General features: G+C 42.1%; 1 protein-coding gene and 1 long non-coding RNA gene across 17 annotated transcripts in view; one reads left to right on the top strand and one right to left on the bottom strand.

The window, feature by feature from the left end:
- Positions 1 to 3: 3 nt before the first annotated feature.
- Positions 4 to 18,846, bottom strand: part of RYR3 (ryanodine receptor 3) — a 572,638-nt gene continuing 553,795 nt past the window's right edge. For all 15 annotated transcript variants that reach the window (XM_054240576.2, XM_054240580.2, XM_054240579.2 and 12 more), the window contains 11 exons: positions 16,195 to 16,325; positions 11,933 to 11,975; positions 11,336 to 11,463; positions 10,310 to 10,370; positions 9,866 to 10,012; positions 7,556 to 7,690; positions 6,126 to 6,282; positions 5,223 to 5,287; positions 4,790 to 4,890; positions 1,845 to 1,896; positions 4 to 975 (listed from right to left, as the gene is read on the bottom strand). In XM_054240576.2, coding sequence (XP_054096551.1) covers positions 880 to 975; positions 1,845 to 1,896; positions 4,790 to 4,890; positions 5,223 to 5,287; positions 6,126 to 6,282; positions 7,556 to 7,690; positions 9,866 to 10,012; positions 10,310 to 10,370; positions 11,336 to 11,463; positions 11,933 to 11,975; positions 16,195 to 16,325 — 1,116 coding nt within the window. In that variant the 3' untranslated portion in view covers positions 4 to 879. The remainder of the gene's footprint in view (positions 976 to 1,844; positions 1,897 to 4,789; positions 4,891 to 5,222; positions 5,288 to 6,125; positions 6,283 to 7,555; positions 7,691 to 9,865; positions 10,013 to 10,309; positions 10,371 to 11,335; positions 11,464 to 11,932; positions 11,976 to 16,194; positions 16,326 to 18,846) is intronic.
- LOC144577364 (uncharacterized) lies at positions 878 to 10,225 on the top strand. Of its 2 annotated transcripts, none has more exons than XR_013521062.1 (3): positions 878 to 1,016; positions 1,129 to 1,348; positions 7,543 to 10,225. It is a non-coding gene; the product is annotated as an uncharacterized LOC144577364 (long non-coding RNA). The 2 variants fall into 2 exon arrangements; XR_013521061.1 differs by lacking the exon at positions 7,543 to 10,225 and adding an exon at positions 5,493 to 5,557.

Raw genomic sequence — 18,846 nt, 5'->3', positions numbered from 1 at the left:
CATGGATTGGTATGTATTACTTTATTGCAGTGGGCACTTCGTTTTATTTGAGGAGATTCATCTAAACATAGCAGCTCCGCTACTTACAAGGGACCATTAAGTATTACTCAATTTTGGCATAAGGTTGAGATTTTTTTTTCTGAATTTTCAGTACAGTACTTTTCTTCTAATAACAGCAGTTGACAGCTGTTACTAAAAAAAAATATGAATAACCTTCCAGTGCACTTTCATAAAGTAAGACAGAAGATCACCACTAATTAATGGAACTGTCCTTTTGGAACACAAACATAAAAATCTTGCATAGCTACATCTAAAGAGGTTTTAAGGCACTTAATCGAGATTTCACTGTCGACAAAGTGTCGGGTTTTTTCTGTTTCTTTAACTGCTTAAAGCTTTTCTGGATACAGTCACTAGCAAGTACCATGGGAAAAAATTAGACTCAGTTAAAATTATTTTTTGTACTTCAGACCCTATGAGTCACAAGTTGATATCATCATATGACATTCAAGTGTTTAAAATTTCAGGTATTACACATTCAAGACTTCATACTTCTCTAGCCCTTTCCTTAATAATGCTACCATCCCAACAAACTAGATACCTTAGAACTGAAAAACTTGAAGGCATTTGACTAGAGATTATTTGATTCTTTGCCATCCTTCTTAAACATTTTGACAGGTTCCCACAGTGTATGTATGTCCATTAGGCACAAAAAGCCAAATCAATTTCAAAATAGCACAGATTTTTAGCAAACAGTTTTTTTTTTTTAAGGGAGGCATTTAGAAAATGTCACATTTCAAATATGTTGCAGATCTGTAACAGGAGGACTTTATTTCATTGGAAGTTGACTGTCCAGAATTGTGGCACTTCTTTCATTCAGATTTATCCAAGCTGATCTTCATATTGTTTACGAAAGCAGTCACCGGCTGGGAAGAAATCCCAACACCTTTCTTGGTACATCTTCCAGACATAAGATTCCTGAAATAATGTGAACAACGGGTACTTATTTTTAAACCACAGTAAGCTAAAAAAAAACCCAGTGTGTTGTTGCTCTTTGTGGCTCCCTTTAGAAAGACTGATGTGAATTTATATGAGGCTAAACCTGCTCATTCATTCTTGTTCCATTCCCAGCACAGGCTGTTTGGGGAGCAAGAAGCCATGTCTGCCTGACACTCTGCTGGCAGGGAAGGAGAAAACCCTCCCTTGCCCCAATCAATGTTTGCCACTAAAAATGCTTAAAGATTTGGCAGTAAGCTGACTGCATGCCATTGGAGGAAGATGGAGGAATACATGAGGGAACGTTTACTGCTAGCTAAATCCAGATCTGGAAACCAGCTATCTCTCCCATTCAGTGAGTGAGCTGTGAAGTTTTCCTACAAAGCCAATGATGTTTGAATATTTGGTAACTGACTTTTTCCTCCCCTGTTCTCTACCACTAAGTTTCCTTTTTACATTTAGTCACAAAATTTGACACATCCTCTCACACACACACCTCCACGCTCCTGTGTCACCCACACATGAGGTTGTTATCTTTCTTAGGCTGTCTCTCACTCCGTTGTACTCCGACTTTCCTGCTCTTTGTTACAGCCACCCACTCCATTTCTCATTGTCTTTTTCTCTGTTATGTTCTCCCCACCTCCAGCTATTCTAGTCTGAAGCGGTAGCTATAAGCGTTTAGAAAATGTCATTGTTTGTTAAGTCACAAAAAAGCGATGGAAAAATGCATACATGGGCTTAAGGGGGTCATCTGTCTATTTCAGATAGCCTGTGCCCTACTCAGTCACATGATTTAGGAAGGTGAGATCTAACATGGGTCTATGATTCGTTGAAGGCATTTTATTTCTCACCTGACCCGTGTGTTCTGTTTCATCTTTATTAATCAAATACATCAGAAAGAACCTGGAACAAGGAAAAAATAGTATTAGATACTCTGGTCAAGACCCAAGTTCATGCACACGGATTAACTGTAATCAGGGCTCAAAAAGGCTGTTTGGTCCTATGCTGTCTACAGTGACTTTAAGAATCAGGGAATTGTTGGCCATGTGTGGTGGCTCACACCTGTAATCGCAGCATTTTAGGAGGCCGAGGTGAGGGGATCAAGACCCTCCTGGCCAACATGGTGAAACCCTGTCACTACTAAAATACAAAAATTAGCGGGGCGTGGTGGCAGATGTCTGTAGTCCCAGCTACTCAGGAGGCTGAGGCAGGACAATCGCTTGAACCCGGGAGGTGGAGGTTGCAGTGAGCTGAGATTGTGCCACTGCCCTCCAGCCTGGCAACAGAGCAAGACTCCATTTCAAAAAAAAAAAAAAAAAGACATCAAGGAAGTGTGGCACAGGAACACAAACTGTCATTTTCTAATAGTAGCACACGTGAATCTCGAAATTAGCCTCTTTGTGTGGAAAGATGCTTTTTGCCATCCCTAAACCTTGAGCTGAGATCACTTGCAAGGTAGCATTTTGGCCACCATTTTATTATTAACAACATTCTAATCTAATAAAACAGTAAAATGGTAGCCCAAATTCTTACCATAGAATATTTTACAGGGCATTTATCATCCCATACAGATACAGAATTGAAATTATGTATGTGTCTCTAGAATACCTGTCACAGAAAAGTTAGAAAGTATTCAGTCTCATTGGGTTGCTCGAATTCTTCCAGAAGTATAGTTTTGTTTTCATAGATAGCTGGGGGAATGTGATCCATGTCTTAAGAGTCACAGACAAACTCAAACCTAAGTATCCCAGGGGGCAGGGGCTGAACTCTTAGCTCATATTACATGATCTCAGAGACAGTCTCCAAAAGAACCAGGCTCATGCCCTTCAGGAAAAGGATTGTGAGGTTGGTGATACAAGAAAGTAGCAATCACATCCTTCTGAGGGTAGGGAGTCTGAGCCCCAGATCTTGAGTTCTATCAGGGTGGTGCGTGGTTAGAGCTTTAGGTCCTGGCCCACAGTAGTAGCTCTGAGTATGTTTGTTGCCTTCCCCCTTTTCATTTACTGAGAAAGAAACCAGGGTTAATCTCTTTATACTACTTGAGACTTAGGACATCATTCCTTTCCCAGCACATTTACTTGACGAAGCAGCATTTTGGGTGGGAGGCTCAAACACAAATAATTTGGGTTCTTTCCCTCTCAAGCTTGCTCTTAGAGAGGATAGAGACAGGAAAGAGACCAGGATAACAGTGCCAGGGAAGGCATAGAAGGGGTTCCAACCCAAATGACAGCATCCCTCCACAGGTCTGTAATCCATGAACTGACACGTGGCCATGAGCTCATTCATCTCCATTAAGATGTATATTCTCTTAAAGATGGGAATTAATGATGATAAATACGCATGACATGAGGAAGGGCACACTACAATTACCTTTTAAAACTCAAGTTTTGAGGCCAGGTGTATCATTTCAGGTCAGGAGTTTGAGACCAGCTTGGCTAACACCATAAAACCCCGCCTCTACTAAAAATACAAAAATTAGCCTGGGATGGTGGCCGGTGCCTGTAGTCCCGCTACTCGGGAGGCTGAGGCTGGAAAATCACTTGAACCTGGGAAGTGGAGGCTGCAGTGAGCCAAGATGGCACCATTGCACTTCAGCCTGGGCAACAAAACCAGACTGTCTCAATGAAAACAAACAAAACTCATGTTTTTGACTTAAGAAACTTAGGCCCTAGCAAAAACATATCTTTGCCACTTCTGACAATGCCTTCTCCAAAAGCTGAGGGTGCTCTCTCCTAAAGAAAGATGAGGGCTACACTCAGTAGTGTGTCACCAGCCTGGGCAACATGGCAAAACCCCATCTTTACAAAAAAAAAAAAAAAAATTAGCTGGTTCTAAATTAGTGGTGTGCCTAAAAAAAAAGAAAAAAAGCTGAAAACAGAGGGATGCCTCAACTCAAAATATCCCAGGTCCTGGGGCTTCGCTGTTTCTTTTTTGAGACGGAGTCTCTTTTGCTCAGGCTGGAGTGCAGTGGTGCAATCTCAGCTCACTGCAACCTCTGCTTCCAGGGTTCAAGCAATGCTCGTGCCTCAGCCTCCTGAGGAACTGGGACTACAGGTGTGTACCACCACACCTGGCTAATTTTTTGTATTTTTACTAAAGACAGGTTTCACCATGTTGGTCAGGATGGCCTTGATCTCCTGACCTCGTGATCCGCTCATCTTGGCCTCTCAAAGTGCTGGGATTACAGGTGTGAGCCACTGCGCCTGGCCAGGCCTTCACTATTAATGAGAAAGGACAGACATGATGAGGCCTGAAAACTGACCACAGAATTTAGCAACATGCAGATTACAGGCCTCCTTGACAAGACCATATCTTATGATGTGGGGAGGAAAGCCTGCCAGTAGGAGGGTCACAGGCGAATGGGAAGAGAGAAATTGAACACAGTGAGTGAGCATGGACAGCTTTCAATTGTGTTGAAAGGCAAAAAGAAGTAGGGCAATAGCTGGAAGTAAAAATGAGGACACAGATTTTTCTGTTTAGGATTAGAAAAAAGCATATTTATATCGTGAGAGAAGTTGTTCAGCAGAGAAAGAGAAATCCTGGAGGGGTGTGTCCTGGAGGTCGGATGGAATCCAATCACAGGTTGAGGAGCTGGCCTTTGCTAGGAGCAGGAATTGCCCACAACACACGTCTATCACACATGGGAGAGGCAGAGTCTGTGGACAGAGGTACAGGCTCAGGGGACTCCTGAAAGTTCCTTTCTTGTAAGTTTTTCCAGCAGAGACTGAACTGTATGACATAATCGGGTTTTTTTACACTACAGCTCCCATCACTTCTGTTAACCAAGAATACTCACAAGTAGTTGGCCAAGTTGTGCTCTTGTAATGTATGTGTTTCAAAACCATGAGGGGTCGTGTCAAAGTAGTCATTCCCAATCCCACAGATGAAACATTTAGTCTAAGAAAAATAACAGAGGCAGAAAAGGCATTTGTAGGCAAAATAATGTAGGCAGGAGAGGAGATGGTCATGATTCTATTTGAGAGACAATGAAAAATCTCTCTCTAATGCTTTCGGGTATTAGTCATTTACTCAGTAGTACCACACACTTAGCTCCTGATTTACTGGGAGCCGATCCGATTAAGGGACAGTAAAGGAGGCAGCAGGGTGGCTGCTCCTGTGGTCTTGCTTACAATGGACCCTAAGTAACAGTAAAACCTATTGTTTAAACAATCCATTTGCTTGTGAGGATATTAAAATAGAGCTGGGACTAGTAGTTAGAGGAACATTACCTCCATGTCTTCTCGTACTTGTTCCTGCTGGTCTCTCAGCTCACCAAAAGCATCAATAATAAGACCTGGAATTTTAAATACAAAGACAAAGCAATCTGTGTAGTGGTTCAGGGGTAGAGGGAGTGGAAGAAGCCACTTTATTCTGTTAAAAAAGGGAATTGTTAAAGCTGACCTACTCAAAGTAAAATGAGAAAAATAATACTCATGTTTCTAAGTGTTACATCCTGGCTGTTTCTCATTGTTCCTCCTCACTCTACCTTTCCACACTAGGCCATGCTGTTACCTACGGGCTCCTCCCTGAAACTCTTTCCTCCCCGCTTCTCCCAGGTTAGTCTTCTGTTTTGCTTAGCTATTTGGTACATCTGTGTGATGGGCTCTCTCTGTTCTCTTAGCCCCTCTGACATTGAGGTGGATCATGGTTCCCTCTCAGTTCCTTGGCTTCCTAGCCCTCAACACCCGCCTGTCTTACAGGTTCCTCCACTCAGCATGGCTCAAGCTAAATTCATCCACATCCTTCTCCAGTCTTGACAAGCTATTGACTCAAATGTCATTCTTTCCCTCCCCTCCCTTGCACTGTCCAGCTCTCTGCTCCTTCCCTGCCTAGGAGGAGAATGAAGAGGACCAGACTAGCCATAGGAGACATCCTAGAAGCAGAAGTAAGGAGGAAATAATTCAGAGTAGAGGAACAGAAAGAAGGGGTTTCTCTGTATGGATTACGTTTCTTATAACTGTGCATAGATGTGTCTTTGGCTTTATGTATTGCCACAGCCTTAGGCATAGTAGATGCTAAATTAACAAGTAATTGAATTCACATACTTCATAAACCAATTAAGTCATAGATGAAAGAAAGCAAAAAAACCTAGATGAAACCCTGCTCCTACTTAACAGAATTGGCAATCATACCTTGAATGATGGCGAGCAAGATGACAATGACAAAGAAGAAAAAGGTAATGTCAAAGACAATGCGATACATTTCATAAGGATCACCAGCAGGGTCTTCAATTTCATCACCAATGCCACCTCCTGCTCTCACTCCCACGTACATGTGGAAAAGGTAACACTAGAGAAGAAAAACAATGGAAATTCAGGCCAAAGTCACAGTTCAGTTTGTTTTTAGCAAGGTGGTCAGATCATATGATTCAGTCAGAGTGTGGCAGCCCTGGGCCAGGGAAGGGGAACTCCTCAGAGGTCCCAGTATTCATGCTGCTAGCTGCTGTCCACTATACTCTCTGGACAGTTTGTTTATCTACAAAGATGGAAAGATTGTTTTTATATTTAGGCTTTTAAAAGATATTTTTAGGCCCATTTAAAGGTTTTAACTATTGGATACAACAGAAATCATTTAAGGTGTATATAAGTTAAAAGATCTTAAAGCCTTGGTGAGTATGGCCTAGGACAGATACTAATTTTTCCTCATTTAAGAGTGTTAGCCTGGCAGGGCAGAGATTCCTGCAGCAGGAAGATAAAAGATAATGGAACTTTCCGTTCCTCCCATTCAGCATGTTTGAGCCAATCTAGGCACCTGGGCATGGGCTCACGGAGCAGTGCACCCTCTGTCTCTCCACCTGATGGGATGGGTTAGACTCACAGAGAAAGGATTGTCTTATACCTGGAAAATCAAAAGCGAGGGGCAGCCTGAAGACATGGTGATCATTCCAGTCTCTAGGGGCTAGTGTTGCTGTCTCATGACAATGCTTGGCCCAAGAAAGAGTTCTTAGTCAAGAAGTATTACCTCTTTTTTATGGAGATGCTCACAGAATGGGCAGTTCAGTGTCCCTGAGACACATGTTCTTTTTCTGAAATCTGGTCAAAATAAGCTGGAGATGCTGCTGCAGCCAAGTTGGCTCACTCTGGGCAGTGCCTTTTACCTCACGAGGGTCTGGCCTGACAGGACCCCCTCCCCCGCTTCCAAACCTGATTCTGCTGCTGTCATGTTCTTCAGCCAGGTGGCTGTCCTGAAAGAACCCCTGACTGGCTTGCTGAAATAAATCAAGTGCTCATTCCTGGTTTGTGGGACTTTCCTCTCTGTTCTCAGAGACAGCAATCAAAGCTCAACTCCCAGGAAATTTAAGATACAGGTTCAATCATAATAATGTCTCATCTTTACCCCAGAAAAGAAATAGATGAATGATGAGCCCACTGTTCAGGCTGCTGCTTTGCCCACAGGGCTTAGATGTGTGGTAATGAAACCTACCTCCATCACTTCTGTCTTCCCAGGACACATCTGTGTTCTACTCTATCTCTACTGTGCTCTGTGACTAACTCTACAGCTCTTACTTAGCTCTCCAGAGCACCCACACTCAGCCCTTCTTCCCAGCAGGGTGGCCTCTCACCGTCATCATGTCATCGCATTTCATATCCGGCTCGTCATCGTCTTCACTTTTGTTGTAGAACTTGCGGAAGAAGTTGAAAGCCACCACAGTATAGAGATAAACCACCACTGCCAGGAGACCCACAGTCAGAACCAACTAGGAATGAGAGGACAGAGAAAGGAAAAGGAGGTGGGGTCTGCTCTATCTCGAAAGGTTTGTGGGAGACTCACGGAGGAACAGTGAGGCCCAGCAAGGAGAGGAAATGGGGAAGGGGTGGAGGGTGGCCAAGAAAGCTGTCGGGCCATGAGCAGAGGAGGAAAGATGGGACCACAGGGAAAGACAAGTGAGCTTACTGGGAGAAAAGAGTAATGATAGGGTGTTAGGGGCTGAATTGTGCCCCCCCACATTCATATGCTGATGTCCTGGCCTCCAGTACCTCAGAATGTGACTGTATTTGGAGATGGAGATACAGCCTTTGAAGAGGTGATGAAGTTAAATTGAGGCTGTTAAGATGGGCCCACAACCAATCTCACTGGTGTCCTTATAAAAGAAGGAGTTGGGGACACACAGAGAGAGGCTGGACACAGGCACACATGAAGGGATGGCCTGTCAGGAAGCAGCAGCGACAGGGTGGCTGTTCAGAGCCCTGGAGAGGCCCCCAAGAGACCAACGCTGCCGGCACTGTGATACAAACTTACCGCCTCCAGAACTGTGGAAAAGGCATTTCTGTTGTTAAACAAAATACCAGTCTGTAGTATTTTGTTCTGGCAGCCCAAGCAGACTGATTTCTAGGGTATTAGATTCGGCATAAGTAAAACATAAAAGAACTTCAGTATTGAATAGTGAAGGTGCTATGAGGAGGGTTATATTGTTTTGTTGTTGTTTATACAGAGCTATCTGTTACCTGACACTCACAATGCTGCTGCTTAGAAATCCCAAAGGTTCTTTGGACTGATGGGTATCCCTACATTATACTGTTTCATAAATAATCATTCCCTGGATAACTGTCACAACTTTGAAGTTATACTAAGAATGATGATGGTGGAGCCAAGTCACACTTTTTGTTACGGAGAAATCTGCCCTGGCCCATTGCGGTGTCCTAGGGCATGCTTACTTCCAGGCTTTAGGAGTTAAGTTCAGGGGCGTGAGTGAGGAGTACATGGGACCTGCACATCGGACCTCTCTCAAGGACTAGGCACTGAGCTGGAGATTCGAAGATCAACAAGATCAGAGCTCTGCCTCCAAGGAGCAACACAAACGGGAGTGGGCTAAGTGTGAAGATCAGCACCAGAGGAATGTATTCAGCAGACTCGAGGGAGGAACAATCACTCGAACCTTGGAGAGCAGACATCACAGAAAGCAGTTGGTTTGGGAAAAAAAGAGAAAGAACTTGGACTTTGCATCAGGGAAGAAAGGGGCTTGAATCTCAGCTCTACCACTTAACAGCTGTGTGGTCTTGGGTGACACATTTAGCCTCTCTGAACATAGTTCTCTTATCTGTCAAGTGAGCCTAACATCTACTTTACCAGGTAGTTGTGAGACGGTCACAGTAACTGGGACATGGCATAAGCACATTTTAACTTCCATCTTTTCTCCCTCTCCCATACAAAGGTCTGGAGATGTGAGGGAGCATGTCTCATATACAGACTTGTACTTAATGAGGAATGAAATGTTAAACAGTTTGAATTTGTAGATAAGGAGAAGCCATTAGATTTTAGTATGGCTATAGCCATTCTATATCCAGTCTAATCAATATCTAATCTTCTATATATTATCAATCAATTCCTTGATTATAATTATATAGTTTGTACTATATATATATAGTATTAACTATCTTATATATGCACTATAATGTGTACTGTGTGTATCATATGTAACAACCATATACATTATATGTGTGTGTGTATCTGAAGTCATTGGTTCTTAATTGGATGCAGATATTGGAAGTACCTGGGGAGTGTTCTGTGGACAGTATGTCTACTTGCTAACCCCCAGGGAGTATATCAGATTCAGGGAGGAAGGGGTAGACTTTAGAAAGATCTCTAAGGTTATTCTGATGTGTCTATCACCTCACTCCCTCCCTGGTTGATCTTAATGTCAGTGGTTACCGAATCAAGGTCTTATGCTTTCTACATGATGGTTGCAGCTATATTTTTAATTGTCTACAATTTTGCAAAAACACTCTCTATTAGTTCAAGCATTTGGCAAAAAAAAAAGTACATTATACACCAGACACATTCCTTCCTGTCATACACTGTATACTACCTGCTGATTGTTTTTTTCCCTAAGCATATATAAGTTCATTCCATTCTGCATCAGTAGAAACCATACCTGTTTCCCGTTGTGAGTTACAGATGACAGAATGGTCCTCAGTGTCTTAAAGCCCATTGCGATATCCAACAGGTGAGCAGCAAAGAAGAAGTTATTGTAGTGGCCCAGAACTGACATGGTTGTATACCAGGCAAGGTAGAGAAAGGACTGGGGATGGAAGAAAGCATCTTAGGTATTTTTGCCTGATAATGTGCTCATTAAACCATTTTTTCTTATTTTGGGGGACAAACTGAGGGAGGTGAGGTGCTGTGAGCTGGCCCAAAAAATTGCTAAGTGAACTCTATCTACCTTACACCATTGTATAAGTGTCCCCCAGGACGTGTAAGACTCTTGGCCTTTGATAAACAATCCCTGAATCTTTCTGGGCATTCTCCATGGCTTGCTTCTCTGTGGCATCCCTGAACCTGGGGTACAGAATTTTGTTTTTCAAGGTGCAATACTTACATTGTCAGTAAAAACAACTCCAAGCTTCCAGATATGGTACTTCATGTCAATGGAACTTAGCCTAGAGAAGAACAGTAATTTTAAAACTTATAAATGTCAAGAGGTACTAAAGTGCTTAATAAGGGGAAAAAAGTTTTTTCTCTCAGGTTTAATAACCTAAATATGGCTCTCAGCTTTATCAACTTGTATGTGTTCCCCATGAGACAGAGAACAGCTGAATCACACAGCCTGATTTTTTTTTTTTTTTTTTTTTTTTTTTTTTGAGACAAAGTCTCACTCTGTCACCCAGGATGGAGTGCAGTGGTGCAACCTCGGCTCACTGAAACCTCCGCCTCCTGGGTTCAAGTGATTCTCCTGCCTCAGCCTCCCAAGTAGCTGGGATTAAAGGTACTTGCTACTACACCTGGCTAACTTTTTTTGTATTTTTAGTAGAGACAGGGTTTTACTATGTTGGCCAGGCTGGTCTTGAACTCCTGACCTTGTGATCCACTGCCTTGGCCTCCCAAAGTGCTAAGATTACAGGTGTGAGCCACCACATGTGGCCCAGCCTGAAATTTTAATTAGTCTTTCTCTTTCAGCTCTATAAAGCATAAAAATATACTCGTCTTCAAATGTTTTTGTTTTTTGCCAGGCTGGAGTTTAGTGGCAGGATCTTGGCTCACTGCATCCTCTGCCTCCCAAGTAGCTGGGATTACAGATGGGCACCACTACACCCAGCTAATTTTTGTATTTTTAGTAGAACGAAGTTTCACCACGTTGGCCAGGATTATCTCAATCTCGACCTCACGATCCGCCTCCCAAAGTGCTGGGATTATAGGCATGAGCCACCGCGCCCGGCCTATTCTTCAAAATTTTAAAGTAGTGCTTTCCCAAATTGTTAGAACCTAGAAAAAACACCTAAGCCAGACCAGAGCCTGAGAGAACAAAGACACAGTTGTAATTTTTCCCTTGAGCAACTGAAGAGGAATGGAAGAGCGAAAGATCTATTTTAGCTGCTTTGTATTTTAACTCCTAAGCTTTATGTACCATGACACCAGAGACGCCGCCTCAACTTTGGTCTCTTCTACTGGGCTAAAGTCAAGAGCATTTTTGTCCAAACCCAGAAGTTCAGCAATGCGTTCTGCTCCGTAGAGATCTCCATACTTGTTGATCACCTGAAGCAAAGGATGACAGGGTGAGCTCAGGCCACAAGCCGCCACCAAATCTTCTCTCGCTCTGGGGTCTTCAGAGCTTTGCTGCCCTATGGTCTCTTCCAAGGGGTAGCTTAAGACATAGTTCAAAATGCAGAAAAAAGAGAAAAGAAACCCCAGAAAAAATAGAAGCAATAAAGACAATTAAGTGATAACTTTTAAAAAGCCGATAGTGGTATCTTTTTGCAGGGGAGAAAACATCTATGCAGAAAACAATGAGGACTGTGTTAACTTGCTTAAGGCAGATGAGTATATGAATGAAGCCAAAAACCTACATATGTTCACATCCAACCCCTTCTGTGTGACTTACTCTTCTTGAGACACTATCATAAAAGTGGCATCACATTTACTCTTGTTTGTATGTGGAGAACTTAAGAAACATACACCACATTTCTTTGTGATCATGGAACTCACCCCCACTGACAAGGCATACCTTTCTCTTTACAAACTTGTCCCAATAGTTATTAGGAAAAGATCTGAAAAAGAAAATGAAAAAGGTAGATTCTTCATTCTTAACATCAAGGAAAGCACATCAAGAAACTTTTCAGTTTGAGTTCCTGGATCTATGATCTTTTTGGTTTCTGTCCTGCTCACTAAAGAATTCAAGATCTGATTGAAGTTCAGCGTCATCACAGGTCCACTGATGACTGTATGATTTCACTACTTTGTATTGGCTTCTGAAACACCCGGAAGACCGCTGGACAGGTTCTGCCTCAGAATTATGGTTTGGAGCCAAGAATTGTGATGACAGATTAAATAGAGACAGATACATGTTTCTAAATCCTTTCCCTGATCCCAGTATAACCAGAAACAAAATGCTACAGAAAACACATGCATTCCATTCAATGAGTCGCCACTTAATGTCAGCTACTGGGGTAGATAATGGGAATAAGGGCTGTGGGATGTGGTGGAAAGTACAGACAAAGTCCCTAACTCTATGAAGTTTTCAGTCTGGAAATCACCTTTAGTTTATTTATTTCTATTGAATTTTTTTAACCTGAGTGATCTTCCACTCTATTTCCTATTCCCAAGTAATGCCGAGGGCCTGCTTTCCTCAGGGAGTTGGGTCCCTCTCTTTACCATCCCCGGAGAGATGATCTTTCTTTTGTCTTTAGTTTGTACCAGCTCCACTGCAAATATTTCTTACTGTTAAAGAAAGAACTGTAATCTTCAGGAATGTTGGCAGAAACCATTGAAAATATTTTGTTCCTATCCAGAATTACTGAATCCTTCCTGTGGGGGTTCCTTGTCAGGCTGGATTACAGCCTAGGAGCCTCTGGCCTTTGGTTCATGCGTTCTTATTTTTCTTTGATTCATTCTTTTTGGTTCTGGAACACAACAGTTCCCTGTTATTCAGAGACCACCCAAGTTGGTGATAAGGAATTATTTACTACTTGATTGTTTTCATGCATTGCATTTAAATTGAAAATAAATAAAAATGAGCCATGCTTTCTCTGCCACACTGATACCTCCTTTCTCCTAAATTCTTTATAGAAATGGTCCATAACATACAACTCAGCCTGGTCATGTTCTGTCCTAAGCAGAAGATTCCATGGCTGATGCTGAAGGGGCGAGGACCACAGGCTCTGGGCATGACCTTTTCATAGATATGGTCTTACCTTCATTTGAGCATTCTGAATTTCTTATCCTCTGACTAGGTATGCAAACTCCTTGAAGGTAGAAAACATATTTTTACTTGTTACTAGTCCTTAAAATGTGGCATAAAGACCTTCAGAAGGAAAGTATATAAATTAAGACTATATCTATACATGAATGTTCAGGGAAAAAGTACAAGATGCTCAACCCATTTAGTATTAATCAGGGAGATGTACAATGAGGTGCCGTTATACGCCTACGAGATGAGCAAAGTTATCTGCTAATAATAAGTGCTGACAAAGAAGCAGAGAAGTAGAAACTCTCATAAAGTACTGTTTGGAGTAAAAATTGGAACAAACATTTTGCATATGCTACTATTCAGCAAATTTCTCTCCTGTGTCTATACTCTAGAGAAACTCTACTTGTGTATCAGGTATGAGAATGTTCACTGTAGCACTGTTTGTAAGAGCCAGAAACAGAAAAGTTGAAATATCTACTGTCAGGAAAACTGATAAATGGGATAACATACATAATAGAAAATTCTACAGCTTTGAAAAAGAACAGTTATATCTACATACATCAACAAAGGTGAGTTCCCAAATGTAATGCTAAAAAATATTCAAGTGGCCACGTGTGGTGGCTCATGCCTGTAATCCCAGTACTTTGGGAGGCCAAGGTGGGCAGATCACGAGGTCAGGAGATTAAGACCATCCTGGCCAACATGGTGAAACCCCGGTTCTACTAAAATACAAAAAAAAAAAAAATAGCTGGATATGGTGGTGCACACCTGCAGTCCCAGCTACTCCAAAGGCTTAGGCAGAGGAATCACTTGAACCCAGGAGACAGAGCTTGCAGTGAGCTGAGATCACACCACTGCACTCCAGCCTGGGCGACAGACTCCACCTCAAAAAGAAATTGAAGTGACAGTATAATGTATATAACATAATTTCATTTATATGAAGTTCAAAATAGTCAAAATAGAGCAATATATTTAGGGACAAATACCTAACTGGAAAAACTATAAAGCAGGAGAATGAATATCACTGATTGCTAATTAAGAATTAATATTACTACTAATGAACATCAAAAATGTAGATAGCTGTAGGATAGGAAGACATGATCAGGTAGGATAATACAGGGGATTTTTTTTTTTTGAGATGGAGTTTCTCGTCACTCAGGCTGGAGTGCAATCTCTGCCTCCTAGGTTCAAGCGATTCTCAGCCTCCTGAGTAGCTAGGATTATAGGTGTGTGCCACCATGCCCAGCTAAAATTTGTATTTTTAGTAGAGACAGGGTTTCACCATGTTGGCTAGAATGGTCTCCAGTTCCTGACCTCAGGTGATCCACTCACTTTGGCCTCCCAAAATGCTGAAATTACAGGCATGAGCCACCACACCTGGCAATACAGAGGATTTATAAAGTTCTCTATAATCTTCTAACCTTTTTGGTTTATAATTATACCATAAAATGTACATATATATTTTATATGTGCTTATTTATGTGTGCTTAGCAATATAAAAGAAAAATTTTTTAAAAGCTCTCCGTGACATATGGTTAACAAAAAAAGCATGTTATAAAACATGAACATGTACTATGATGCCATTTTTGTGAAAAACATTAACCATTGTTCTATCTAAAATTTTTTAAAATAGTTATTTATGCAATTCCTACTCATGGATGTTTAAGCTACTCTAAGAATATTGGCAAATACCTTTGTTGGGACATTTTAGTGTACTTGTCTCACTGTCTCTTTAGGATATATTTCTAGAAAGTGAAGTGCCTTCTTACTGGGACTTTTAGGCCATATCCCCTTGTATAACAGACACAAGCATTGCCGATGTTTGCACAAAGCTTGCCACAGGATTCAACTATTTAATAGTGTCCAAGGCTTCTGTAATATAAGGACAAAGGGTCAGAGACAGTGCTTAGTAGTACTGTTTTTCCTTGTGTGAGAAGATTGGCAGGGGACCTGCAGGCGGGGACAGACTTAAGATGTGAAGATGGGCGTGTTCACATTTTCCCTTCTCTAAGAGAAGAGCCTTCCTTTTCTGGAAACTATAAAGAAATATGCTTAGCTGTACCGTTGCAGAGCTGCTTCTCAGTTTGCCTGATCATCTTTGGATAGGACACAGTTTTTTTCCCGTGGAGTCAGGATGCTTGCTTCTTAACATGCCTATCTTAATTTGGCACACCAAAGAGTTTCAACACAGTCACCTTTGTTTACATATTTGGCCCTAAACTGTCACTTACTTTGTGAATCAACTGCCATTAGAGCATGACAATTTGGTAATAATGATGGCCAGTTTTTGAATAGTTAGGGGAAAGAGAATGAATAACAGCTTAACCCCTATCATGTGCCAGGCATTTGCCAAGCACTTGACATACATTCATTAATCCTCCCAGGACTGTAGGAGGTGATATTCTAATCCTTCTATTACTGAGGAGAAAACTAAGGCTGAGAAGGTTTGATTACCTTGTGCAAGTTCACAGACCACTAAGCTTCAGAGCTGACCTGACTGTCAATCAGTGCTCTTGCTCCTTCCCACCACAGAGCCACATACCTACAGGAAGGAAAGCTTGCCTCTACAGGTCTTCACATCCCTACCAGACAGCTCTATTTACCTGCCCACGTAAGTGCTTCTCAATCTTATGTTAAGAGGAGGTCTCTTACCAAGTAGCCTATTTGGTTAAGAAGACTTCAGAGATGGCACAATTACAGGACTGCTGTGCCATGGAAGGCTATGGAGAAGCTGAAGCTGATCAACTTGATCTCTAGCCTCCCGGGCAACTTACACCCTGGAAACACTGTGTGACTCGAACATGGAAAACTAGTTTAAGCAATATTGTACTGGACTGTCCCGTCTAAATAAAATATACTCGGTACCTTCTGATAATATCTTCTGTCCACTGTTAGACTAATAGAAGTCTATATAAGTATTTAATGGACAGTAAGTGGCTTTATTGAAGAGGCAAGGGAGAAAAGTCCCAGAAACCAGAAGAAGGTTTATATTAAGCAGTTTTAAGGCCAGGAGAAAAGAGTTAGTCTATTTACAGTAGAGACTCCGTCTCCTTTTTAAGTTGGGGTAGAGGGACACTTACGGTGTGTTGATCACCAAGCGGTCCCACTGCCCCTTGATGTCATCTTCGGATGGCTGTTCGGTGATATATAGGCCATCAAACTCCAGCTTCCTGGCTATTTCTTTTTCTCTTTTGAATACTACCAAAGGGACCTAGGATTGGGAAGACAATGGTTACACAGAGCAGGCTTTGTGAGTAAAGCACCTGCTGCCAGGTATTTGTCACAAATTAACCTTCCAACTTCAGGGCAGCAATCTCCTTATAGTGGGATTCTTAGGGGGCCTAGTTGTGGGCTTGAAACCAAATGAATCTCTTTGGCTAAATACCTACCTCTTTAAAGCTGATCTGATTTGAGTCACCCTTTAAGTTTTCAGTTAAATAGCTAATATTAATACAAACTAGACTTTTTGACCCTTGCTAGTGTGCAGGCCAGGCCTAGACGAGCCCAGGGCTGAATGAGTTAGGTCTCCTAAGACTCCTCGACTGGAGTTGAACCAAGATTTAGAAAGGACAATAAACCATTCTAGAATAGATCGGCCAGCCACAGGAATGTGATGAAATGTTCCAACTCCCTTCAAAATACAGGGCCATATTTACCTCATGGCTTTGACGTCAGTTAATGAAACATGGTTTGATAGAATGAGAGGATTCAGTCTGTCTGAAGTTTCCTTCCTGAGATTCTTTCCGTAAGGAGCTCTGTCCAGGTAGTGGCATACTTGTTTCCTCCCATCACTCTCCATTCTTTTATAATTGTAACTTTAATATGAGACTAGATGTAGATTTATGGCTATAAGGACCTACCTCCAAAGGGGAACACAGAAAGGGATTGGAAAATAATCCACTTGGCGTAACCATCACTAAGTGCACACACACACCAAACATGGGACAGAGTTAATGAGGCCAGAGGCTACTGCTGAAATCCCAGGAAATGAGAAGTCAGAATTGACAGAGCTGCTGTAGCCAGAAAAACTTCTCATCCCATCTCTAGCTGAGATGCCACTGGCTACTGGCAACATCCTTGAGAGCTTCATCTCCAGACTCATGATTTGCATGTACCCTACATTGCTTTTGTCCGAAACAAAAGAACAAAATTCAGACAGTGATGTGTAAAGAGTTACCTCTCGTTTTTCTTTAAAAACAATGTGTTTCTACCTGTTTTTCTTTAAAACAATGAAATAACACTGATGAAGTAAAAAACTCACGACAGGAAGGTGGCAAAGGCTAGTAGCCATGGCACGTTGTGCGGAATTGATGATCACTGTTAGTAAATAGATGATGTGCAAGGTGAGGCCTGCTGTTTTGAATGACTCTGAAGAACAATAGTAATGCCAAGTTGCAGAGTGGTGCTTATCTCTGGGATTCCAACTATTCCCCTTCAGTCTTCTAGAAGTTTGTATACTCTCATAAGCAGAACTTCCATACTCTTTACTTGCTAAATAGTGTTACTTTCTGTTTTCTCCAGGTCACAGTATAGTGTGTACTCCATTTACTAAGCTGAGCTCGAGGATGTCAAACTATGGAGCAGCAGCTAATATGCTTAAGGGTTTACTATGTGTTCTGACTACGTTTACACAGACTACTATATTTAATCCTCCCAGCAACTTTAAAATAATCCTCTTTTTTTTTTTTTTTTTTGAGATGGAGTCTTGCTCTGTCGCCAGGCTGGAGCACAGTGGCGCAGTCTTGGCTCACTGCAACCTCTGCCTTCCAGGTTCAAGCAATTCTTCCGCTTCAGCCTTCTGAGTAGCTGGGACTACAGGCATGTGCCAAACGCCTGGCTAATTTTTGTATTTTTAGTAGAGACGGGGTTTCATTATGTTGGCCAGGATGGTCTCGATCTCCTGACCTGTTGATCCACCCGCCTCAGCCTCCCAAAATGCTGGGATTACAGGCATGAGCCACTGTGCCCAGCCAGAACAATACTCATTTTTACGTATGAGAAGAGAGAGAGAGGACTGGGAGTTTCAGTGGCAGAGATGTGAGTTCAACCCAGGAACCCTGGCTTCAGAATTTGCAGTTTCATGGTTGGAATGGAGCCCTTAGTGTAGCCCAGGGCACAAAATCTCTTCAGCACGGTAGCTGGACTTTCTATATGACACTGTAGTTCACTGGGGGAAGAAAGAAACACAAGATAGGAAAATATTTCCTGGATTCTTCCCAGGAAGAAGATGGCTTGCTGTACTCAAGAAGACTTCCTACTCAAGAGAAGGAAGAAAAAATTTAATGAGAAAAGCAGTGAGAAAAACAAAATTATGATGTAGCAGAACTGGAACTGGACTTGGAACACCAAAAACTGAATGATTGAAGATTGACATAACTGTAGTGGTTCTGAATATGGCCCCAAGGAACCATGCCTCCTGGAATTCATGCCTTTGTGTAGTGCCTCTCCCCTCTACCATGCAACAGTGAATCTGGGATGGCCAAGTGACTTTCCTTAAACAACAGAATGCAATGGAAAGGTCACTGTACCCATTCTGGGCCTAAGACTTAGGAAGGGCTAGCAGCTTCCACCTCCATGATCTTTTTGGAAACCCAAGCCTTCATGCAAGAAATGCAGCTACCCTACTGGAGAGATCCTGTGGAAAGGCCACCTGGAGGAGATGCTCTGAATCTACCTGGAGAGAAGGAGAGAGAGAGAGGCCCAGCTACCCCAGCTGAGTCCATTCTTCCAGT

This window comes from Callithrix jacchus, chromosome 8 (assembly GCF_049354715.1).
Source record: "Callithrix jacchus isolate 240 chromosome 8, calJac240_pri, whole genome shotgun sequence".
NCBI classification, from domain to species: Eukaryota; Metazoa; Chordata; class Mammalia; order Primates; family Cebidae; genus Callithrix; species Callithrix jacchus.
The sequence above is the reverse complement of the archived record's forward strand: the minus strand, read 5'-3'. Positions and strand labels throughout refer to the sequence as shown.